General features: G+C 45.5%; 1 protein-coding gene across 1 annotated transcript in view; it reads left to right on the forward strand.

Moving 5' to 3' along the window:
* The window catches only part of FBXL17 (F-box and leucine rich repeat protein 17), a 521,490-nt gene extending 496,660 nt beyond the window's left edge, over positions 1-24,830 (forward strand). Inside the window, exons 8-9 of the mRNA XM_006067398.4 lie at positions 1,351-1,493; positions 24,544-24,830. Of these exons, the coding sequence (XP_006067460.2) occupies positions 1,351-1,493; positions 24,544-24,684 (284 nt within the window). The 3' untranslated portion in view covers positions 24,685-24,830. The remainder of the gene's footprint in view (positions 1-1,350; positions 1,494-24,543) is intronic.
* The last annotated feature ends 1,560 nt before the right edge of the window (positions 24,831-26,390 follow it).

Below are 26,390 nucleotides of genomic sequence, written 5' to 3' on the forward strand. Positions count from 1 at the left end.
TCATTCTAATCAATGGGAAAATATCAGCTGCTTTTAATGTCACAGGAATCAACTCATCCTATCTTAGAATGAGGAAATAATTAGCAAACAATTATTATTCCTTTTTAATATTTGTGGCGCTGTTTTCAGAGTTTTCCTTTACAAACCAAGGCACCGTAAATGTTATTTGGCTGGAGGTATTGAAATCTGCTTTGCTGTGCTGCAAGGGTAGAGGTGTGTATGTTTCGCTAGAAGTCTGTAGCCAAGAGCCACATTCGCCGGCTGGACGCTCTGACAGGGTGACAGGTGGCGCGCCCTGCAGTGATGTGTGGTGTGCATCACAGGCTGGGGGGGAACCTCTGTGTATCAGTAGAGGTAGAGGCTGAAGAGGCAAGTAGACTAGGGCGGGGACAGTGTTTGTGTGACAGGCTCCTTCCCTGTGTCAGTAGGAGGAAGACTTCCCATACGCTGAGGACATTCAGCATAACAAATGCTGCTGCTGCTGCTGCTGCTAAGTCGCTTCAGTCGTGTCCAACTCTGTGCGACCCCATAGACGGCAGCCCGCCAGGCTCCCCCGTCCCTGGGATTCTCCAGGCAAGAACACTGGAGTGGGTTGCCATTTCCTTCTCCAATGCATGAAAGTGAAAAGTGAAAGTGAAGTCGCTCAGTCGTGTCTGACTCTAGCTACCTCATGGACTGCAACCTACCAGGCTCCTCCGTCCATGGGATTTTCCAGGCAAGAGTACTGCAGTGGGGTGCCATTGCCTTCTCCGTAACAAATGCTAGCACCAGCTAAATTCAACTGTATGTGTAACGTCCTCTTAATTCCCAGCTGTCTCAAGAAAGACTAATGTGAAAAATATTATATACTCTTACATTTTACAGATCATGAACAGATGGGGAAAAAAATGTGCCAACTGGTAAAGAAATTCATATGCAGAATCACACACCTCAAAATGGTGTTTCCGAAGGTTTTTCTTTTTAAAAATTATTAAATTTATCTTGGGTAAAATTTAATTATTCCTTTGGGGTTTCCTGTAATGTTATATGTGTAATTCATTTGAGTGTATGCCCTCTACAGATATGAATGTTTGGAAGTACAGGTAACCTTGTAATGAATAAAACTGATAAAAGGTTGTGTTCCAATAAAGGGGAAATTATGGAATGATTATTCACTTTGTGAAAGGCTCTGTCATAGGGCATGCTTTCCTAAAGCATTTTAAATTGGATTTGGTTTACGAAACATTCGTTTATACACAACATTTCAGGAACAAATGTAGTGAGGAAATGAGAGAAATAGTCATAATAAGATAGAGATCCCTTATGCTGCTGACATTTGTGCTTCCTGTCCTCCTCTGTCTCCCCTTGCAGCTCTGATAGCCATTGGGCGATACAGCATGACAATAGAGACCGTGGACGTTGGATGGTGTAAAGAGATTACAGACCAAGGAGCCACCCTGATTGCACAGAGCAGCAAGTCTTTAAGATACTTGGGGCTGATGAGATGTGATAAAGTGAGTTGCCCGTCGAACTCCTTTCCTACACGTCAGTGTCGTTTACAGCTTGATATTAGATTCTTCTTCTCTCCCTGGGTATATATGTATACATGCACATACTTATGTTATTACGTTGACCTATCCCATGTTGAAGGTCAGGAAGGACAGCGGTGAGGAGATACCCCTCGTGCAAGGTAAGGAGCAATGGCTGCGCTTTGCTGGAGCAGCCGTGAAGAGATACCCCACGCCCAAGGTAAGAGAAACCCAAGTAAGACGGTAGGTGTTGCAAGAGGGCATCAGAGGACAAACACACTGAAACCATACTCACAGAAAACTAGTCAATCTAATCACAATAGGACCACAGCCTTGTCTAACTCAGTGAAACCAAGCCATGCCCTTGGGGCAACCCAAGATGGGCGGGTCATGGTGGAGAGGTCTGACAGAATGTGGTCCACTGGCGAAGGGAATGGCAAACCACTTCAGTATTCTTGCCTTGAGAACCCCAAGAACAGTATGAAAAGGCAAAATGATAGAATACTGAAAGAGAAACTCCCCAGGTCAGTAGGTGCCCAATATGCTACTGGAGATCACTGGAGAAATAACTCCAGAAAGAATGAAGGGACAGAGCCAAAGCAAAAAGAATACCCAGCTGTGGATGTGACTGGTGATAGAAGCAAGGTCCGATGCTGTAAAGAGCAATATTGCATAGGAACCTGGAATGTCAGGTCCATAGAAGCAAGGTCCGATGCTGTAAAGAGCAATATTGCATAGGAACCTGGAATGTCAGGTCCATGAATCAAGGCAAATTGGAAGTGGTCAAACAAGAGATGGCAAGAGTGAATGTCGACATTCTAGGAATTAGCGAACTAAAATGGACTGGAATGGGTGAATTTAACTCAGATGACCATTATATCTACTACTGCGGGCAGGAATCCCTCAGAAGAAATGGAGTGGCCATCATGGTCAACAAAAGAGTCCGAAATGCAGTACTTGGATGCAATCTCAAAAATGACAGAATGATCTCTGTTCGTTTCCAAGGCAAACCATTCAATATCACAGTAATCCAACTCTATGCCCCAACCAGTAACGCTGAAGAAGCTGAAGTTGAACGGTTCTATGAAGACCTACAAGACCTGTTAGAACTAACACCCCAAAAAGATATCCTTTTCATTATAGGGGACTGGAATGCAAAAGTAGGAAGTCAAGAAACACCTGGAGTAATAGGCAAATTTGGCCTTGGAATACAGAATGAAGCAGGGCAAAGACTAATAGAGTTTTGCCAAGAGAATGCACTGGTCATAACAAACACCCTCTTCCAACAACACAAGAGAAGACTCTATACATGGACATCACCAGATGGTCAACACCAAAATCAGATTGATTATATTCTTTGCAGCCAAAGATGGAGAAGCTCTATGCAGTCAGCAAAAACAAGACCAGGAGCTGACTGTGGCTCAGACCATGAACTCCTTATTGCCAAATTCAGACTTAAATTGAAGAAAGTAGGGAAAACCACTAGACCATTCAGGTATGACCTAAATCAAATCCCTTATGATTATACAGTGGAAGTGAGAAATAGATTTTAGGGCCTAGATCTGATAGATAGAGTGCCTGATGAACTATGGAATGAGGTTCGTGACATTGTACAGGAGACAGGGATCAAGACCATTCCCAAAGAAAAGAAATGCAAAAAAGCAAAATGGCTGTCTGGGGAGGCCTTACAAATAGCTGTGAAAAGAAGTGAAAAGCAAAGGAGAAAAGGAAAGATACAAACATCTGAATGCAGAGTTCCAAAGAATAGCAAGAAGAGATAAGAAAGCCTTCTTCAGCGATCAGTGCAAAGAAATAGAGGAAAACAACCGAATGGGAAAGACGAGAGATCTCTTCAAGAAAATCAGAGATACCAAAGGAACATTTCATGCAAAGATGGGCTCGATAAAGGACAGAAATGGTATGGACCTGACAGAAGCAGAAGATATTAAGAAGAGATGGCAAGAATACACAGAAGAACCGTACAAAAAAGATCTTCACGACCCAGATAATCACGATGGTGTGATCACTGACCTAGAGCCAGACATCCTGGAATGTGAAGTCAAGTGGGCCTTAGAAAGCATCACTATGAACAAAGCTAGTGGACGTGATGGAATTCCAGTTGAGCTATTCCAAATCCTGAAGATGATGCTCTGAAAGTGCTGCACTCAATATGCCAGCAAATTTGGAAAACTCAGCAGTGGCCACAGGACTGGAAAAGGTCAGTTTTCGTTCCAATCTCAAAGAAAGGCAATGCCAAAGAATGCTCAAACTACCACACAATTGCACTCATCTCACACGCTAGTAAAGTAATGCTCAAAATTCTCCAAGCCAGGCTTCAGCAAAATGTGAACTGTGAACTTTCTGATGTTCAGGCTGGTTTTAGAAAAGGCAGAGGAACCAGAGATCAAATTGCCAACATCCGCTGGATCATGGAAAAAGCAAGAGAGTTCCAGAAAAACATCTATTTCTGCTTTATTGACTATGCTAAAGCCTTTGACTGTGTGGATCACAATCAACTGTGGAAAATTCTGAAAGAGATGGGAATACCAGACCACCTGATCTGCCTCTTGAGGAACCTGTATGCAGGTCAGGAAGCAACAGTTAGAACTGGACATGGAACAACAGACTGGTTCCAAACAGGAAAAGGAGTACGTCAAGGCTGTATATTGTCACCCTGTTTATTTAACTTATATGCAGAGTACATCATGAGAAATGCTGGATTGGAAGAAACACAAACTAGAATCAAGATTGCCGGGAGAAATATCAGTAACCTCAGATATGCAGTTGACACCACCTTATGGCAGAAAGTGAAGAGGAACTCAAAAGCCTCTTGATGAAAGTGAAAGTGGAGAGTGAAAAAGTTGGCTTAAAGCTCAACATTCAGAAAACGAAGATCATGACATCCAGTCCCATCACTTCATGGGAAATAGATGGGGAAACAGTGTCAGACTTTATTTTTCTGGCCTCCAAAATCACTACAGATGGTGACTGCAGCCATGAAAATAAAAGACGCTTACTCCTTGGAAGGAAAGTTATGACCAACCTAGATAGCATGTTCAAAAGCAGAGACATTACTTTGCCAACAAAGGTCTGTCTAGTCAAGGCTATTTTTTTTGTGTGGTCATGTATGGATGTGAGAGTTGGACTATAAAGAAAGCTGAGCACCGAGGAATTGATGCTTTTGAAGTGTGGTGTTGGAGAAGACTCTTGAGAGTCCCTTGGACTGCAAGGAGATCCAACCAGTCCATTCTGAAGGAGATCAGCCCTGGAATTTCTTTGGAAGGAGTGATGCTGAAGCTGAAACTCCAGTACTTTGGCCACCTCATGCGAAGAGTTGACTCTTTGGAAAAGACTCTGATGCTGGGAGGGATTGGGGGCAGGAGGAGAAGGAGACGACAGAGGATGAGATGGCTGGATGGCATCACGGACTCGATGGACGTGAGTCTCAGTGAACTCCTGGAGTTGGTGATGGACAGGGAGTCCTGGCGTGCTGCGATTCATGGGTTGGCAAAAAGTCGGACACGACTGAGCGACTGATCTGATCTGATCTGATCTGATGTTATTACAGGTATGCATGGTAAGCTGCCTGGTTTTCTAAACTAATCTGAGATGATTTTTGAATATCTCTGTTTAAAAATGAATGTTTGTGCTTATGCAGAAAGGAAACAGCAATCACACTCAATGTAGATTTTGGCTTTCTGTCCGTAAGTCCGTGGACCATGATTAAACGTGTTTGCACGGCACCCTGCAGTGTGCATGGCTTAACACTCGGGGTTCCGAGTTTCCTACAGCAGTAAGTTGGAAAGCCCACTGCCAGATGATTCTGTCGCAGCCTGAAGTGTGTGATTCCACTGCTCAACGTCTTTGTGTTCTGGCCCTCGGGGGGCAAGAAGGGGCCAGTGAGGCAGTGTTAGGTGGGAATCTCCACACTTCAGATACTGCTTTTCACACATGTTGAGAAGCAGTCCCAGAGGCCCCACCAAAGGTCAGTGGAGCTGGCCAGAGGCGTGAGCCTGAGTTTGAGAAGTTGGGCTGCATTTAATAAAGATGATCAAAAGCTGTACTGATAACCAGGCATGGGAGAGGCACTTTCCCCTTTGTCTCTTTTACGTTTTCCCCGGTAACAAATATAGGAGATGGTCGTTTGTACTGTGAAGGGGAGAAAAGAGAGCTCAGAAGGACCAGGCACTGGCCCTAGACCCCTCATCCAGGGTGGCACCCCAGATCTTCAAGCCTGTGTCCAGTGCCCGGGGCCCACCCCAGGGACTGTCTCCAGAGAAGGGGTGCTTCCTTGAAAAAGATCCACCTCTGCTACTCACTCTGAAAATGTTGGCAGCTTGTAACAATTTATACACGTGTGCTACTTTTTGTGATTGGTGATTAGGGACAATGAAGCAAAAGAGCATGAAGCTAAATATAGATGCCTCTCAAAGGACGTGTATTTTCTAAATGTAGCATATTTGGGGACAAATAAGAATGGCCCAAATTCTCTGTGCACTTTGTCAGTTTTGTTAATTGACCTAGTTCTTTTTTCCAGATGTTTTACAATCCCAACTTACACCAGACCTTTCCAGTTAGTTATGATTAGAGAGATTTTATATACTTAGCCCAGCCTAGAAAGCTGACTGAGTTTATTACTGAGCAACAGCGGAGACCCCGGGGTGGCAGCTCCCATGCCGCCTTCCACCAGATAGAGGCTGTGGATGGGGAGGAGCTGCAGATGGAACCCGTGTGATGTGGCTTCGTGGGCCCACCAGCCTCCCGAGCTAGCTGCCCCTGTTCACCCGGTCCCACTCGGCTCTGCAGCTCCGGCCAAAGGCCCCCTTCCCACATCAAGACCAGGGAGGGACTCCACCTTTGGAAATAAAACTGTTACAGTTGTTCAGCAAAAAAAAAAAAAAAAAAAAATTCACTACTAACTAAACACTGCTACTAACCCTGTCACTTCAAAATGACTCCTTTTAAAACAAGTGAAAGAGTCCATAGCAGGCAGAGTGTTCTAGAAACCCTGAACAGTGACAGCAGAACTCTTTGGCTTCTGCCTGAAGGAATTGCTGCACATGAACTCCCTAAGCAAGGAGAGGGAAGGGTAAGCATTTAAAACCGGATCCATGTGCCCACAACCTTTGGCGGAAGTCACCGTGTTTCTAGTCCAGGCTCTTTAGACCTGTTGAGATCAGCACCCTCTTTGGAGCTGAATTTATACTCCAGTTAGTTCAGACGATCCTTTCAGACGTATTTGCTGACCAGCATTTTGCCAATTTTCAGTAAGTGGAAGGATCCTTCTCTGCATAAATCCAAATTCGTCCAAATTAGGGCTGTCACAGTCCAGCCCGCTGCAGCCAGCCCAGCCCTGCCGGCTGGCGTCCTCAGGCTTAAGGCAGTTCAGGGCCAAACACGGGAGGTTCTGTGAGGACACAAGAAGTTTCCAAACCACACACAAAGCACACGTAGAGCCTCGCACTTAAAAGCCTGCTGGTTGATTTAAGTCAGTAAGTAAGTGTTAGTCGCTCAGTCGTGCCCAATTCTTTGCAACCCCATGGACTTTAGCCCACCAGGCTTCTCTGTCCATGGGATTTCCTAGGTAAGAGTACTGGAGTGGGTTGTCATTTCCTTCTCCAGGGGATCTTCCTGACCCAGGGATCGAACGCAGCTCTCCTGCACTGCAGGCAGACTCTTTACCGACTGAGCTGTACTTGCTGGTTGGTTTAGTTGGATGGAAATCCAGTGTGAGTGTTCTGTCTTCTGCATTTCTATTATACTGTCCATCTCCAGATTCTAAATTTCTATCAGGACTCAAAGGAGTATGTGAGTAGCGAAGAACCGAAGGTAGCAGTTGAGGACGTGGACTCTGGAGCCAGAGATGAGGTGCAGGTCTGGGCTCCGCACTTAGCTGTGTCAGCTCAGACAGGTTAACCTGAGTGCTTCCGTCTCCTCCTTTGTAAAACAAGGATAATAACTGTACCCGTCTTGTGGAAATGCTGTATTTACATGAGTGGACATATATCAAGCCCTCAGAGTAATGCTTGTCATATATAAAATGCTTAATGTTAATTATTCTTATCATCAACAATATTATACTAACCTGGGTCTTGATTTTTGAATTTGCAAATGAGAAAAAATTGCATTGCCTGCTATCCCGTTTTTGAAAGGAAATCTTTAGAAAGAGGAAAGACATGAACTCAAAGATGTTGCCATTTCACTTTTCCCTCTTCCCTCACTTAATTTTAAGATTATTATTTCTACATAAATAGATCAATAATTGCATATTAAACACACTCTATGAAGGGAAACTGATGCCTCTGAGGGATAGTGTATTTGGAATCAACTTACTGATCCAGGCATAAGGCTGAAGCTATAGATTTGCAGTGGGGGACAAAGGTGAGTTAAAGATGAAACAATTCAAATAGGCAGGAAAGCAAAAAGAAAGAAAGAAGAAAAATGGTGAAGGAAAGGATATTAGAACCGAAACCAGAAACAGTGAAGTTCTGTTTAGGATGCAACGAGCCACTGTCCGTCTCCGTGTGGTCCTCTGTGCCAGCAAAGACAGGAGGAAGGAAGTTCATGTGGGCCTCTCACTTGTCTCCATGTACCTTAATCTAAGCTGCTAGCCCCTGGAAGCTTCTTCAGTTCTCTGTCCCCTCTCTGCACACCAACTGGAGCCAAAGGCGGGGGCAGAGAGACCCCCTGGCCTCCACAGCCAGCCCCGCTGGCAGGCCTGCGGTCGGTGGGCTCCTGATCTGGAGACGGATGGGCTTCATCACGTCTCTACATCCCAGGGCTGGTGCTCTGCAATCCTGGGCTTTTCTGAAATGCTGAAACCCGATTCTATTTTCTTTCACTTGGGGCCACTTATATTTGATTTGGAAGCTATACTTTAAAAATGTCTGCTTTTTTTGCCCCCTCACTTGAGCTTTTGAAGAATTAAATAACAGAATGCACTGTTACCTGTTGTAGGGGGAAAAAAGTGTTTCTCTTCCTCATGCTTTCATTAGATAAACAAAGAACAAATGAGAAAATGTATCCTTTGCAGATGAAAGCAGCATGTACTTAGGTTATCAGACAGTGTCTAAACTCAACAGCAGTAAATTTGTCTGGCAGCAATGGGTGACTCCTAGGAAGGAGTCCTCCAGTCGTTAGACAAATGCAACGTTCCCCTTGTGCTTGTAAAATTAGGAAGCACATTAAGAAGCCCCTGTGTGAGTAGCTTTTCCGATTGCTGGATGGATAAGCACATTAGAGGCATTACTTTGGGTTTGAAGCCGACGCCACTTAATCCCTTAAACTTCAGTGCATTGTAAGAGCGCAGAGAAGAAAACGCTGTGTGAGACGGCTTTGATGAATTGGGGTGAACTTATATTCTTAAAGACTGTTCAAAGGCTTACTTGACCTTGGGAATTAGAGTTGACCCGAAATCACCTATCAACTTAACACGCATTTATTTGGTGATTTAGTTAAAACTACTTGTATAACCAATGGGACTCTCTAATAAGAGCAATATGTTTTTTTCTGCTTTCCACAATTATAGACAGTCAGTGGCTTTGGTCATGGAAGTCGTTTTCACAACTTCAGTGAATTCTAGATTCTATTCAGATCTGTTTCTTCTAATAATATGGTATTTTCCTCACTTCTTACATGGCAGTTTGGATGGAGAACAAAACTAAGAAGGACCAAAAAAAAAAAAAAAGTTCCTGGGAAAGCTGTAGGGCCAACGGAAATGCAGTGTTCAAGGTTAATGAAAAATGTTTGAGGTAACAAGGTTGATGAAAAGCAAGGGAGCCCAGTGGCGTGGCGTTGGCTGAGAAACCAGACCTGGCCAGAGGCAGGCCGGCTGGTTTGGGAAACCTCCGTGATAAAATGTCGTGGTGGAAACCTCTGCAACCTGTGTTAATACAGAAGTTTGGAGACAGAGGGCCTGAATTATGAGCAGCGAATAACATCATAAATGTAGCAATTCTCAAATGCCAAACCCTTGTGAAAAGCAGTTGGATGAAGAAGTTCTGCAGCTTTTAAAAGCTCCCTTTCACTTTCTATATTTTTTTTCTTTTTCTGTAACTTCATGCAGAACTAATTTTATACACTGTTCATTTGATTTGAAAATGCCAGCGTCTGGGGTAGCATTAAAGAGCATTATTGAGAGAGCCACTCTTGGCAAAGCGCTTGGCTGGAAATGCTTGTTGGCGCTCACGTGTCTGCGGAGTCGTCGATGGGGGCGGGGAGCCCCTGTTCACCCCACTGTGCGCCTCTGCCCAGAGCAGGTAGCAGCCCTTCTGCGGGGAAGCCGCCTCGCCTCGGCCCATAGGGGCGCCAGGAGGGCCACAGGGGCCACCCGACTTAAGGAGCAGACGTAAATAGATTCTGAAAGGTCCACCCCGATGTCCTCTGACCAAAGCCTCTTGGAATTTCTTTGATTTCTAGTTGACATAAATTAGAATTACACAGGCGTGAAGAGTCCGCCCAAAAAAAGATCAGAGAGGCTGCTGGGGGAGGAGAGTTGCCTCTGTGATCCTATTGATTATCCAGCTGCCTTGAGGCCAGGGGCCTCCGCAGAGGCCGACTATTATTGATCCACACACCATGGAAATAATCAAATTAATTCATTTCTCATCAAACTGCCACTGCCAAGACCTTTCTCCTCACCTGCCCTCATTCCTGAAGTGCTTAGTTGAGGAGCAAAACAGATGATCTCTTTTAATAAGGGATGATTTCTTTAGGTCGTAAGAAATCCTTGTTTTCACACAGGGTTTCTCTCATTGAAATGGTGGAGAGATTTAATCTAATCATTGATCAGTCAATGCAGGAAGAAAGTAAGGGAGACCAGTCAGCTCCTTAAAGCCAGGAATCTGCTTTGCAACCTTAAAATATCAAGAGCCAAGTTTTGCGTGCCCAATGTAATGTAAAATTATTCAGGAGGAATTGACCACTGCGTTGTTTTTTTTTCAGGAAGTAATTATGGTAAGAGAAAGCCTCAACAGCCTAAAGATTTCTGCGGAGAAAATGGAGTTTTCATCAGCTTTTTTAGGAGCTATGAGCAGGAAAGCCCTACGGGGAAAATAATATAGGACTCTGTAACTAATACACAGAACTAACTGGAAAAATCAGTTTAGGGGAAAAATAATTTGCAGGGCCCTGTGTCCAGGACTGTTTGGGTAGCAGTCCAGCCGTGAAACAGAGCGTGTGCCTGCGGGGGCTGCCCTTGCCCACGCATGTCCACAGCTGTCTCCAGGTTGCCAGGAGCCAGGATTTTAAGATCGCAAATGTATGCCTTATCAAAGAAAACAAAACAAAGTGCTCCCCTGACAAGGCGGGAGCACTTGTCTGGTCTGACAATATCAGATAGGGCGGTCATGGGAGACATATCTGTTCCCCAAGCTGCCCGCCAGGCCACGTGCTCCAAGAGAGGATGTGAAAATCAGAGAGTTGTGTGTGGTTGGGGCTCTAAAATCCGAACTCGAGTCCTTCGCTTGAAGTATCAGCATCTTGTTCCTTTTGCTGATAAAACAGTTTCTCCCAGTGATTTCCACACAGGAGCACTTTAAAACACATTTTTATAGCCCTCTCCTGATTATCCCTGGTAATTGAAACAGGGAAAAAACATCAGCTGAAATTCAGAGGTTATCTCTCCACTCATTTTAGCCAAGGCCCCATCTCCGCCTCTTCCAGCCCTCCTCGCCTGAAGTTCTCCCGAGCAGTCACTGAAGGCCTTTCTGGTGTTTAAGTAATAAAGCAGGAGAGCCTGCTGCGGCACCTCACACAGGGCTCACACTGGTGAGCGCTAGGGGCAGACCGCTAGGTTCCCAAATTCTTCACTCTTCGCTTGACTGTCTGTGGGGCTTCGGGCAGCTTAAGCTCTAAAAGCCTATTTTACCATCTGAAAAATGGGATCGTGTTTGCCCCACGGGATGGTTATGAGATATATGAGATACTTCAATAAAGGACTTAGCCTAAGGTCATGCAGTCTGTAAGCGCGTAGTGTCAGCTACCGGGACTGTTCCTATTGACTCGCGTATATACATGGCTGCCCTGGAATCGGATATTTAACCGTGATGTGAACTGCCCTGTTCATATATTCTAGCCATGAATACAAATTCACATGCTCAGATCTTACAAAGAAAACCTAGGCCCCTGAGACTCAGACAACAACTTTTTTTTTTTTTAATTTGTTTTTTGAATAGCTGCTGCTGCTAGTTAGGATCCATTAAATGACGGTCAAACATATGGAGGACGAAACCTCGAGACCTGCAGGGCTAAGTCCTTTCTTGTGAACAGAGAGAGTAAGGGCTCGGCAAGTCAGACCGCCCATCAGTTCCAGGCTGGTGTGTTTCTTCAAGGAAGACCGCGTGTCCCTGGAACCTTTTAGGGGGTGTGCAAGTAGCTGCTAGTGTCTTACTTACTCCTTTTGTGGGACTGATGCATGGTGAAATGTTTTTTTAAAGGAGGAAAGAGGAGGCCTGCTGTTCCCCAAAGGCTGCGGGGTAAATAGAATGTTATGTTGGAGTTTGCCTGAAGCATTATTGCTTTGCAGTAAATAATCTCCTTGGAACTCTGATTCGGCTTAAGTAATTATAAGAAAGAGTTAAGGTTGGAGGATCATATTGTTTTTTTCTGATGTAGAAATAGAAAAGATTAACAGGGAGTTCCTACAGGAACTCTGACCCCAGCACTCCTAAGCCTCTCACTTCAAAAAGTAGAAATGAGGGCCGCCTGCCGACACTCCAGAGACTGGGGGGTCTGCGGGTCCCTGGAAGGGGGCCCCCCAACCTGCCTCCCGAAACCCAGCCACTTGGCGCCAGGCTACCGGGGCCTACCATGTCTGGGCAAGTAGTTTTTCAGGAGAAAGCCTCAGTTTCCTCCCCCAGCCTCCAATGTTTATTATATATTTTATCAGTGTATTCAAAAAGCATCTGTTGGGCTCCTTACTATGTTCCAGTAACTGTAACAGGGGACAGGTCAGAAAAAAACAGTGAACGAGGTCAGAGTTCCTGGCCCATAGACCCTGCAGCCCGCTGGGTAAGACAGACAAGCAAATGGGCAGGCACAGTGGCGTCAGGGTGCCAGAAATTCTGTTTCTTCTGCGTGAAGAACCTCGCTTTGGTCTCTCGTGGCTTTCGGCGACGCTCCTTGCAGTTTTGTCTTTCCGGCACTCGATGGTTCAGTTCCCGGAAAGGACCGACTGTGAACACTTTTCACCACCCCCGACAGGTCTTTCCACGCTGCAGGCGACAGCGACTTCCATCTCACCGACTCCACTCTCCGCCTCCCTGACCACAGCTCGCTGCATCCCGGAGCAGCTGCACCCACGTGGTGCCAGGCTCCTGCTGCCTCCTCCCAGGCTGCCTCTCTGCGCCTGCTTTCCCTTATCCATAAAGTGGGAATGAGAGCAGCACCTATCTCAGGGCTGTTGGGAGGATTAAGGGAGTCGGTGCCTGTAAGTTCCTTCCATGAAGAAAGTCATGCGTGTTAGCCCTTGCTTCTGGTGGTGGTGGGTTCTTCCATCCTCATCCCCAGGACGCCCTCCTCCTAAGAATGGAAGGACTGTGGGGTCCTAGCCTGTGCTGTACAGCCAGGGCCTGCCACAGTGGCTGGTGCGTAGCAGATGCTAAACGAACACGCGGTGGACGGCAGACAGGTGCCTTTCGGGTTGTCCCCACCTGCGCTCTGTCCGGCCCTGGGGTCCCGAGGAGATGCCTGCGAGCCTCTTAGGGATGACAGGGTGGCTAGGAGGCCAGAGGGCCTGTCCCGGCACCTAACAGCAGCCGCAGTGACCCCAGTTTGACTGCTTTATCTGCTTGGCTTATCTATTTGATTTGTTTACTTATTTACTACTTTGGTTTGCAGAAGTATCATACACCCAAAAGTGAGTTTGAAAACCATTAGATCCCATTGCTTCTGGATCATTTGACAGAAAATAAAAATGTATCTATTTCACTTTCACTTTTCAGACAGGGCTGGCAGGGCGGGGGCGGGGGACAGCGGGGGGGAGGAATAAATAAGTGAGTAAGAAAGATGACACCTTGGATTTACTACCAGTTCCCTGTAGCTGGGGGGTTCTGAGTGCTGCCTTGGGGGCCCAGGTCAGTCAAGGACGAAGTTCAGACATCTGCGGTGTGACGAGACTCACACCCGTCAGAGCCTAACCCTGAACTGCTCTGATTCAGGTAGAGCCTCTCTTCTGAAAGGCAAAACTGTCGCTTGTTTATGCAGAAGAAATTTTTGCTGCTAATAAATTTATTTTAGGAAACAGGTCAAATCCGTAAATTCTACCTGCTGGAAATTCAGTTTTAGAAAGATTTCTTATTTTTAATCAGGTGTCCACTAGTGATTACCATCGCCCTAAAGCCTTATGTAAGAAAATAAAAATTGAAATCAAGAAAGCCATTAAGCACAAAAGAAAACATAATTTTAGGTTCTGAGCATTTTCTCTCTCAATTGTGTTTTTCAGCTTAACTTGTGCAAGTTTAATTTAGAAACACACAGATGTGTTCCCATAAATATGTTACACTCACTGCTCCCTCAGTGACGATGTTTATTAATTATCCTATTGGGACCCAGGTTTTCTCAAGTAGTCTTTTAGGGTGCCACCAAGTCTTCCCCAGTGGCTTTGTCCATCCAGGCGTCCCACACATGTCAGGATTGTTCTTACCTGTGCAGCACGTGCAAATCTGTATGAACGATGCACAGCCTTGCACGATGGGTCAGTACCATGGGTTTGCAGCCTCAGGACATCCTATCCCAGACTACACCTGAAGTCTCCACTTGGCTTGAAACATGCTTCTGGGTGGAGGCTCGCTCAGTGGAACAGGGAGTGAAAACGTCGCTGCTCTTTCTCTCTGACGATCTAGTTGCTGGATGCCTGTCGCCTTGGTCTCTAATCAGAGGCTTCAGGTTGGTGAGCCCCCATTCTCACTTAGCGCTGCAGGCGCTTCTGTGATCCCCATTCTTCCAGATTCCTTGTAGCTTTCTCGCCATGCTAGCTCAGGTGAGTAGAAGCAACGCTAGTGTTAACAGGCAACCCACATTTCCCGAGAAAGAGACAGCATGAAGCCAGGCCTGTTGTGATATTGACAGAATAGAGCACTTCCGACCATCGAGGATTCTGGGTGGAGAGACTGCATCTGGCCGAGCTGACTGAATCTGTGAGCCTGCCTCTGTCAGGCTCATCGCATCCTCAGTGTCTGTCTCTTTCTATGCTTTGGGATTTGGGGATGAGTTTTTTTTGCCACCCAAGAGTAATATTTCTTACCTCTGTATTAAAAAATACATCCTCGAAGGCCCTGGGCTCTTGGCATGAGGTTCATGCATGAGGCTAGTGCATTAAGGGTGGCCTGTAACCACACGTATTTAGCGGGTGGTTTTTAGACTCCAATAAGATAGTCATTTTCTCCTTAAGATTATATCAGACACTCAGGCATGTACGCCCTCTCCTCCCACCTCGTGCGTGGTCCTTGAGAAAGCTCTGGGTGCTTGTGTGAGCCGGGTGTAGGGAACTCTTTCCCTCCGTGAGATGTTGGGAAGGTCAGGTGGCCACCTCCTGTGTCTCTGGGATCTCATCAATCAACCTGAGCTTCACCCTGAAATCTTCCAAGGGCTTTAAAAGATACTTATGCCAGGGTCCCATTCCTCCAAGACTGGCATGCATTTGGTCTGGGATATGATTGGGCCACTGAGACGTTTTTTCAAAGGTTCCCCAGGTGGTTCTAATCAGCAGTTGGACCGGGAACCACTGTATTCTTGTTTGTATTCTTGGTTGCAGACACAGTTTAATTTCTTTTTTTAACTTAAAAATTTTTGTGAGTTAAACCCGAGACATTTTGACTTCGTAGGAAATCCACTGAGAAATGTTTTTTCTAGGCTGAACACCTGTTTCCCCTTAGTCTACGTGGACAGAATGTGTTCATGTTAATTACTTTGATTTAGCAGTCACCTCCATGCCTCTGCTACAAGTTACATAACAAGATCACCTAAGCAGTGTGTGCGGTATTCTGGATGTTCTTAGTTATCCCCTAGTTTCAGTAACTGCACGAGATTTTCTGGGATAAAACTGTCCCTGGAGTTCTTTGGCGGCTGCTGAGGCTGAAGCCCAGAGACCTCTTAAATGAATTCTCTTTTGGGGGGATCATTGACACAGTTGAATCCATCACACGTTGGGAAACACAGATTGATATTTGTTGTGTATGAGTCGCCGTGGGGTTCGGAGAAAGACCTTGGTTTGGCTGAGGAAGGAAGCGGAGTGGAAAGGCACGTGACTGCCTGCAGACGAGGGCGCCGTCTGCTCACGCTCAGAGTCCTCCTGAGGTCCTCCCCAGCCTCTCCCTTCGCTGCGGGTCCTCCCGCAGCCTCCTCCTGCCTGTTGAGGTGCTGGACTGCTGGGAAGCTCGGCTTGCAGCCCCAGGGAAACAGATGAAGGGAGAGACCGTAGAAGCAGCATCCAATTCCTGGTGTCCCAGACCTCCCTGCCCTGGTCGTAGGTGGCGTCGGCTGGAAGTGGCGAGTCATCCAGACAGGGCCATGGGTGTCCTGCTGCAAAGGGAGGGAAACAGAATCATGAAAACACGCACCCGCCGTGCAGAGAGCCGGTGTGTGTGGTTGGCAGTGCAGGTCCTGAAGAGAAAAATCACTGTGGTCTGCTCTCTCATTCTGTCCTTAGTGGCCTATGTAAAGTATTTTACACTGCACTTAGATGACTCATCTCATTGACATGCAAATTTGAAGTATTACTAAATTCCCGTCCCCCTTATTTTATCCATTTTAGTACATGCCCATCTTGGGGCCAGTGGGCACTTGGCAAAAGAGCAACTGGGTCTCATTTGCATTTGCATCGCCCACGAGGATTTCTGCTGGCACCCGGCGAACGCCAGGCGGCAGGGAGAGCCGGCACGTGTCCCAGGAGCTGAGCCGCTCCTGACTGCCTGGGAGACCACACGCTGCCCCCAGGCTGCTGGGAGTCAGCCTGCGGGGCTGTGAGCACTGAGAGGCACTGCCCGGGGAGTCTGCAGGGATGGCAGATCAGCATGAGGGGAGAGCCAGAGTTAGGAGGCAGGAGGCCCCTGTGCTGTTTGCCACACTTTCCCGAGCTCCCTGGGGGCCCTAAAGGGCCTCTTTGGCCTACAGAAACGGGGGGCGGGGGGGCCTATTTTCTCCCCACCACCGCATCGAGCTCAGAGCACTGCCATTGTAGAGAAGAACCTGCTTCAGTTACCCCGTCGAGTTTGTGGGACAGGCTGGAGAAGCGTTGCCTTACAAAGTGAAGGACAGATGAGTGTGCTCTTCTCGCTCTTGAGCACATGTCCTTTCTCCCCTGAATAATACACGTGTATTTCATGCATGTAGCATCAAAGCTGATACCTCTGGGTCCTTCCGAAGTCCACTCAGACACCCCCGATTTTGGAAAGCCCTTTCCAGCCCTCCTGGCGGAAGTCATGGCCTGCCCAGTTCTGCCCACAGCCGCCTCTCCACGCCCTGGAATGCGTTTCTTAGGCTTTGCCCTCCCTGTTGTCATTGTCCATCTTTTCTGCTCAGGAAGGCTGGGGTCTGTCCCTGCCAGGCTGGCCCATCTGCCTCTGGGACCCAGAGGGACAGGAGACTGCAGAGAGAGAACGCCGGGTTATGGCGTGGGGTGGTCACTGGCCCTCTCAAAGGCCCACGGCAGTCCTACAGCTTCATCATGCTTCCTCCATGTCTCAGGGTCTCACGCAACCACAGTTCCATAACAGGATGTTCTGCAGGCCAGAGGAGAGCCGTTAGAATTAAGGAGATCCATTAGAATTAAGGAGATGTGTTAGAATTCACATTCCTGCAGAGCAGCCATTTTGAAGAGGTCGTAAAGGACTTTGAAACGTGTTCCAGTAGCCCTCAGTCATCCCGTGTCACCTGGAAAATGAACGTCTGTGACCATTTACTAGGAGGGTGCTCAGCGAGGCTCTGGTGAGACGGTTGGTGCACCCACTGCACGGCGTGCAGGGTGGGGCGGCCCTGGGGCCCGGAGTGCCTGCATTGCGGGTCCGGATTCCCATCCTGGCTGCGTTCACCAGCCGTGACCCCACGTGAAATGCTGATTTTGTCTGAGGCGCGATTCATCTGTAACCAGCAGTGTTCATGCTTAGATGCTTGGAAAATGGTAGATGCTCACTGAACATTTTTCCTCCATCCTTATTAGGATGGGGACGTACTTTCATTTTGCCTTATTGGTCATTAGGATGAAAAGTAAATTATTTTCAAGTATTTTGTCAAAATAAACCAGGAAGAAAAAAATGTCCTCGGTTTCTATCCTACCTCATGAGCACCTAATCTGGGAGAGTACAGTGTTTCTCCGTGGGGAGCGTGCGGCGGTTTCAGTGGGAGAATTTTTCCCTGTTTGGGACTGTACTGCCCATGGCAGTAGCTCAGAGGTCCCCGACTTCCAGGATCTAATGCCCGTTGCTCTGAGGTGGAGCCGATATGACAGTAGGAGAAATAGGTGCGGAGTAAATGGACCGCGCTTCAACCAGCCTGAAGCCTTCCCCCACGCCCAGTTTGTGGAAACACTGTCACCCATGAAACCAGCCACAAAGGATAGGGACCGCTGGACAGCTGACAATAAATGCCAAATATGCCTGTGACAATGAAACCAGCCCACAGCCCCAAACAAGAGCCCCGCAATAGCAGTGAAGGCGTGCAGGGGTCCTGAAGCCCAAGCAGTTAGAAGGTGGAGGTAGCGCTGCTCTGAGTCAGACGCTCTGTCCACGGTTCCCCTGTCACCAGACAACTGTGACCTCAGAAGCAACCTTAAATGTCCCAAAATTTCACAGTCTTCTGTGGGGCCCTCCCGGGTCTGCTATCCTGAGCAGGGTGGCCCTGGTGCTGCGAACTGAAGTGTGAAACCTTGTGAATCATGGGTTTCTGCAAAACTTTGGGAACCTGCACATAGCCAGGCACCATGAGCGTGCTTCTCAGCACTGTCTCCCCAGTGTACTGAGCCACACATCCCTAATAGGAAGGGCTGCCACCAGTCCATCTGAGGTACAGCCTAAGGCTTCCCTGGCAGCTTAGATGGTAGAGAATCTGCCTGCAATGTGGGAGACCCGGGTTGGATCCCAGGGTCGTGAAAATCCCCTGGAGGAAGGCATGGCAACCTGCTCCAGTGTTCTTGCCTGGAGAATCCCATGGACAGAGGAGCCTGGTGGGCTACAGTCCATGGGGTCTCAAAGAGTCAGACACGACTGAGCGACTGATGCACTATAGCCCCGGCACTTCCTTAGTACCGCTTGGGGGCCACATGGCCAGCAAGCAGCAGCTCGTGATGCTGAACTGCCATCGCGAGCTGCTTTGGTCTCCTGTGCAAAAGTGTTGGGAAGCCCGGGCAAAGTGTGTCAGGACAGAGGTACCTGGTGGAGTCAGATGGCAAGAAGAGAAAGGAGAAGAGCACCAAGAATCACCTTGTGTGTGAGCTTCAAAGGTTAGAGGAGTTTGGAGCTGCCGTAATGTCAAGCTCCTAGAGCCTGCCCCCACTGTAGCCGAACAGTCTGGGCACAAGGTGACCTTATCGCCACCATTTCTGATGCGGTACTGTTCCGTGCCTCTCTGGTTACTCAGGACACACTCATGGAGCAATACTCAGCCAACCAGTTATCACTGAGTACTCACTGCGTGCCAGGCGCTCGCCTGCTGCTGGGGGCTTGGCAGTGAGGAGAAGCAGGAGCTTATATTCTGATGGGACGGGAATGTGCCAGATAGTATGTGTAGGGCTGAAAACAAGGAGATGACTGATGTACTCCTTGCTGTCAAGGAGCTTACGATCTAGGAAAAATGCAATACATTTATTGTTGGGGTGCTTTGGACTAATGTTCACTTTTTTCAGGGAAACTTTCTCCATTAAAACAATGATTTTAAGTAAATCATTATATTCTTAAGTGTAGTTTTAATATACTCCGGTGCCAAATATTTCCCCTCGACACACGAAATACATTCTATTTTATAACATGAGTCAAAGAGGAAATAAGAATAACTTAAAATGAATGGTTTCTTCAATGGATTTCATCAGATATTGTATTTTTTTTAACAATAGGTATCATTGGGGAGATAATTTAGGCCTAATATTACACTTTCTAGAATTTTCTTGGGAAAGTGTCAATAAGGAGGTGAAGGAACAGGTGATAGTTTAGGTAAATAGGTTAAACTGAATCTCAGAAACCCTGACCAGTCTCTTCTCACCCTTCTCTAGTAGCAGCAGCCATAGGATGAAACTGTGGTATGATTTACCTTAATTAGCACAGCAATTTGCCTCACATTTTCAAAAAGTGCTAATAGATGTTAACTCAAAATAGATTAAAATACCAGACAAATTGCTACTACCTTAAAAAGAGTTATAATAATTTTAAAAATGTAAATTATGGTTATACAGTCTTTGGAGAGAACTATAAAATCCAATTTTTCTTATATTTAAAAAAAAACCCTGTAGTACATGCTTTTTTTCCCCCTTTAATCACAGTAATTTCTCCAAATGACACTGCTGAGTATTTCTCTGAGACGATCCACTGCATTTCTCAAATCTTATGTGTAATATAGAAATTGCTATTGATAGTTTGCAGCAAAGGAAAAAGAAATTAAGAACAGACAACCAAGGATCATGGGAAAATTTTTTTTAATTCATCTTCATGTTCTGTTTTTATGTTACATACATTTTATGAGTTGGAACAGAGAATAGTTCTCTTCATTCTAGCAAGTGGAGCTGTGCATGACAAAGTGTCTGCAGAAATGCATATGTAGGCCTGAGGAGCTGAAATGATTTGGACCGCCCCAATGTCTTACACCCAACTTTTTCTCTAAGGCACCAAACTGCTTTTGGAGTCTATACAAAGAGGTGAGCATAGTGTACACTTGTGAGGAGTAAATGAAAATAGCTTCAGTATAAAATGTGTCATACCTTATCACCAGGAGACACTATAAGTAAAAGATAGAACCTTCCCTAGTGGGAACACGTGTATTTCCCCCGGATAGCTTCTACCAACAAAGCCCTGAAATGGAGGATTTGCATTTCCCCTACTGCTTTATTTTCTGGAGTTTGCAGAGCACAGCAAACGGACTGCTTAGAAGACACATTATGTCCACAGAGGATTACCTGTAGCATTTTTTATACAGATACACAAAACCAGATGACTGTCCTTTTTTAACCCACAACCTATGAAAGCCAGAAATCTAGCCCACTGTGTATTCTCAGCTATAGGTGGGCCTTGCTTTATGCAACCGAAGAAGGTAGACTGAATTTCAGTAAATCAGGGATATAAAAACACATTAAGAGAGCTGACTGACTAAATTAACCCTACCATGAGTCTTTACTAGAGTCGACAGTTAACCCCTAACTGAAGCTAATTCATGTACTTCATAAATCGGTATCTTCATGTATCGAGTTCGCTTCAGGTGAATTTTCTCTCTCTTCATGCAAAGCAGCTGTCACACGGTGATACTTTATCTTTATAAAAATTGGGCCTCCAAAACAAAATGCCTGTCAGTCCTTGGTGTAACACTTTGTACAGGCCTATGATTAGAAAAGATGTATTGTAGAAGACAAGCCCATCTTTATGGTGGGTTTAGAGGTTTTCTCTTCTGCCTCTGTTTTTCAGCTATTTTCAGTCAGTTGTTTCTTGAATGCTAGGTGATTTGGGCCACATTTACTTTCTCTGCCATTTGAGGGAGATGTTCTGAAAATCCTTCGGCCAGGTGACTTCAGCTCTCCCTGAGTGAGACCGGCCTCCTTCTAAGTTTATTTGTGGAAGCAGGGAAGAAAGTAACCTCACCCACAGCCTGGGGGAACATCAGGTAAAGGAAAGGGAGGGTTTCCTAAAAGTGGCTGTTGAAAACCCGGACTGTGTTACTAAGAAAAGTTTTGGACTCTTCTCCAGAGAGCATTAAGATAGATTCTTCTTATATATGAAGTATATTATCAAGGTTGCTTCTTACCCTGTGGTGATAGCTAATGTTCAGTTCAGTTCAGTCACTCAGTCGTGTCCGACTCTTTGCAACCCCGTGAATTGCAACACACCAGGCCTCCCTGTCCATCACCAACTCCTAGAGTTCACCCAGACTCACGTCCATCGAGTCAGTGATGCCATCCAGCCATCTCATCCCCTGTTGTCCCCTTCTCCTCCTGTCCCCAATCCCTCGAAGCATCAGAGTCTTTTCCAATGACTCAACTCTTTGCATGAGGTGGCCAAAGTACTGGAGTTTCAGCTTTAGCATCATTCCTTCCAAAGAACACCCAGGGCTGATCTCCTTCAGAATGGACTGGGTGGATCTCCAGTCCAAGGGACTCTCAGGAGTCTTCTCCAACACCGCAGTTCAAAAGCATCAATTCTTCAGTGCTCAGCTTTCTTCACAGTCCAACTCTCACATCCATACATGACCACAGGAAAAACCATAGCCTTGACTAGCCGGACCTTTGTTGGCAAAGTAATGTCTCTGCTTTTCAATATGCTGTCTGGGTTGGTCATAACTTTTCTTCCAAGGAGTAAGTTATCAAGGTTTATTTCTGAAATATCTCAGAAGTTGAACAATATTGAACATCACTGTAGAGAATTGGTCACCCTGCCATAGCATTAATTGATTCAGTAAATGATCATTTATTGAACATCAGCTCTACTCATAGGAACCACCATTTGAACTTTTTATGTCAGTCACAGTGTTAGGCATATTATTTTATCCTTGTAACATCCTATGACATCGGTACTTTTATCCTGTTTTTAAAGTTGAGGAAACCGAATTTTGAAGTGAAACCAGGATTCTGACCTGTGCCTGGTTGACTCCAAGGTCAACTATAGTCGCCACGTTTCTTCTCTGCTTTGTACACAACTCTGTAGTCTTATTAAAGAGAAAAGGCAGTGTCTGGTGCCCAGACTTTGGTTCAGGTAGAAGAGAGTTGAGTGGAATGACTGGAGCAGTGTGAGGGCGCGGAAGCTAGAGGCCTGCAGGTGCTGCCATGGGTTCAGAGCAGGAGTGCCCAGCGCACCTGCGCCGAGGGTCAGCGTGGCCAGGGGAGGCTCCCTGAAGGAGCGAGTCCCTGTGCTGAGGACGGTTCTTGGGGAAGTTGCTGGTCTTGGTCAGTAGTGGGTTAGTGTCTGGCAGCGCTTTGCTCTTGGGTTTCTGTTTTTCGTTTGTAGTTTGTTATTGTTTTCTCCTTCATTCACTAAGAAGTTAGTCTGGCTCATGAATGACAAAACAATCATGGTTCTTGTGGATCTTACATTGGAACAGGAGCAGACATTAAATAAAGCAATTATAAACTGACTTTTGAAGGTACCATGAAGAAAAAGTAGGCAGTGTTGGAAGAGAGAATAACCTGGAAGCCTCGCCTGATTTGAGGAGAGAAGCAGGCTGAGGGCAAGGATCGAAGCTCCCTGGGGAAATGACACTGACCTGAGAATGAGGAGGACTAGCCATGGGAAGGGGGTTCTTAAGGGGGAGGTGGCTTTAAAAGTATTCCAGATAAAGAGAATGGCAGGTTCAAAGGTCCTGAGGCCAGAAAGGACTTGGACAGCTTGATAACTTGACATTAAGTCAGGTGATTGGATAATATCAAAGATGTACCAGAGAGACAGGCACAGCTAGGTGATGCAAGACTTTGTTAGTTACTGATTCAAGCAGACTCAACTCAAGCTAGACTTAGGTAGAATTTAATTTTTAAAAAAGTTATATTGCTTAGAAATCCTTTTAAGGTCAGCAGTTGATATTCTCAATTCTGATTTGTATATCAGTTTTTCTTTTTATTCAAAATCATTTTCTTCGTGTTTTTGTAAACAAAAGTCATACATTGTAACACAAAAAGATTGAACTGCATAGCTTGGTTAAATTTGGAATAACAATTGATTTCAGTACAAGAAAGTCTTGAATAGAAATTCTGACAAAAAATAAGCATCATCAGTGCAATGTGGAAATATCAACTCTGAATTTAACAAATACTACATGTAACATAGTTTAACAAAACACCATGTTATTTCAGAAAAGTGCAGAGGACTTAATGTCACGGTCAGCATACTCCCAAGCTGGCTTTCAAAGCAAATTGCAAGGGTCTGATATTGTTTGAGGTTTTTCCTGATGGTCCTGATCTTTTCAGTAGTGGACAGACATGGAGAGGAAGCACAAAAATGTGTCTCAGCAGAACCTTCTTGCAGACCAGCTTATTCAATATAAATGAAGCATTATTGTATTTGAAAATGCCAAAGTGTTCGATAAAGATTTTAAATAAAGCAACCTAAAAGTTGTGGTTCTTAGGTTAATCATTTATTTATCTGAAGGATGAAGGAAGCTGTCTACTTTTGTGATATGAACTGCAATCAGCTTAAAAATAATTGACAAATTAATCCCTTCACAGCACAGCAATTGAAAAGGTGTTAGTTTTAATTAGGCCTGTCTGATTGCCTTGTCTAATCAAGAATCAAGGTGGTGTCTTTGATGGTTAAGGTCTATTGGGGCCATCTCTGACCTGCCAGCCATGTATGTTTTAGTGATTGATTCCTCACATTTTCAGCCCTTTTCCACGAAGGGACCTGAGGTTTGCCAGCACCTTAACATTTAAGGGGAAGAAAAATAAACATTTTGCCCAGCACTCCTATTCAGAGTCCCGTGCATCCTCTCTGGCAGTCTATGGTTCTCTCCTAAAAAAGCTGCCAGGTGGGTGGCAGAGTCAGAGGTACATTAGAGTGTCTCATGCTGCCTCCCCTCCCAGGCACTCACCCTTCAACGGACACACTTCAGCTCATTTATACTCCTAGAAAGTGCTAACCTCCCGATACCTTACATCTTTAAAAAAAAAAAAAAAAAACCGTAGGGGGAACATAGTACTTAGTACTACGTAGAACTTAGTATTACTTACTTAGTACTTAGTGCTTAGTACTACTTACTTAGTACTACACAGAACTTAGTAGTGCTTAGTACTACGTAGAACTTAGTACTACCTAGCACCACGTAGAATGTAGTACTTAGGGCAGGTCTTCCCAGCAGACACTTGCTGGCGCTGCTGAGAAGGACGTGCCCGTGTGTGATGGCGGCTCTCGTTCGCTTGCAGGTCAACGAGGTGACGGTGGAGCAGCTGGTGCAGCAGTACCCGCACATCACCTTCAGCACCGTCCTGCAGGACTGCAAGAGGACGCTGGAGAGGGCCTACCAGATGGGCTGGACACCCGGCGTGTCGGCCGCCTCCTCCTAGGGTGCGGAGCTGGGGCAGGCGGCCCCGGCCGAGGTCGCGACCGTGCTGTGTCCCCGCTGTGTCCCCCGCCTGCGTGTGTCCGCGTCTCGTTTGCACACTGCATAGCGTCAGTGCCGTTGCTATTTGTTCCCAGGTGAGCTGGTCTTTTTGTCTTAAAAATGAAAGATTTTGACAGGCACAGACCTTTAGTTTTTAAGTTCAAAGGCTTATTTCTCTAATTTTTTTTAACTGTGGAATAAAAAAAACAAAAAGGATCCATTATTTTGAGCTTCTAATTACTGCCACTGGAGATGCCCCCAAATGAAGGCAACTGCCTTCTTATTTGATGAGAAAGAATTGTGCAGTTCTGCAGATGGTGACCAGAGGGGAGTGACGTGGCACTAATTAGAAGCCGACCATTTCAGGATTTCAAGCACATCCACGGGTGTCGGTTCTCATCCTGTCTCACACGTGCGCACACGCACACACACACACACACATGCATGCACTTCCTCCCTGGGTCATTTTCTGACACAGGCCCTTCTCCAGGCCCCGCCCTCCCCTGCCACTCCCCCTAGCACACCGTCCCCACGGGGCTCCCCACCTGCCATCCAGTGGGCAGCTTAGGGACTCGAGAGAGCAGGGCCTTCTGTGAAGTTTCCGTGTGGAGTCAGTGATCTGAAACCCGCTGGCCAGCTCACAAAAGTTAATTATTCACTATTCTACCAAATTCTCTGGAGTACTGAGTATTTTGAGTTTTACGTTAACATTGTATTAGCTTTTATTTCACGGATAGTAACTGGTCCAGATATTTTAATGATATTTGGAGCTAATCTTAGCATTATCCACATTAAAGTCACCAGTGTAATTAATAGTGTGCAGTTATTTAAAAAAAAAACTGTACAGATCATTTAATTATTTTTGTTAATTTGGTAATTATGAAAGTATATTTCTGAGATTCGGGGCTAGTCACATTAATAGAAGATTAATGAATGAGATATAAGTAGACAATCTTTCTATTGATTTTTTTTTTTTCTTTTTGCTTTGCTTTGGGCTTTAGAACAGGTTTTTTGGAGATGTGCATGTTATATTTTTCAATAGTTCTTATGCTATTGCAAAGATCTATTGCTGGTTAATGTATGAGTTTAGAAGAAAAATTAGAAAATCTTTTCATTAAGATTCTGTTTACACTTGTCAGAAATAAGCATTTCTTTGTTTAATTAAAGATGTCCAGCTTTCAGTTTAGGCAATACATATTAGTAAATGAATATACGTTTTGATTTCACACATCTTTACAATTAATTCATAGTAGGGACTCAGGCTCATAATAACCTTTCCTATGTCTTGATTTATAATCAAGACAGCAGGGAGCCTTTTTAAGCTAAAGCGTGATTATCTTTCACAGTAGTTAGATATACAAAACCCTGACTTGTGAGTTTGCTATTTATTCTTTCTCAATGTGGACATAACTGTTTTTTTTTTTTTTGGTCTTTAACAGATATACTCAGATTTGAATTTCACTTTATAGAAGTCCCAGTGTTGCTAAAATGATACTAGCTGTAAGAAGTGAAAAATAGCTTTACATTCAAGTACCATTCACTTATTTATAATAACTCTTTTTATGTAAACAACTATTTCCTTTGATCATGTCAACATGTTTCTGATGTGGCATGTTTTTGCTTTTAATTCCAGTCAGTTTGGAAAATCTAGTCGCTAAGCACCAAAAG

Source organism: Bubalus bubalis, chromosome 9, assembly GCF_019923935.1.
Source record: "Bubalus bubalis isolate 160015118507 breed Murrah chromosome 9, NDDB_SH_1, whole genome shotgun sequence".
In the NCBI taxonomy this organism is placed as follows: domain Eukaryota; kingdom Metazoa; phylum Chordata; class Mammalia; order Artiodactyla; family Bovidae; genus Bubalus; species Bubalus bubalis.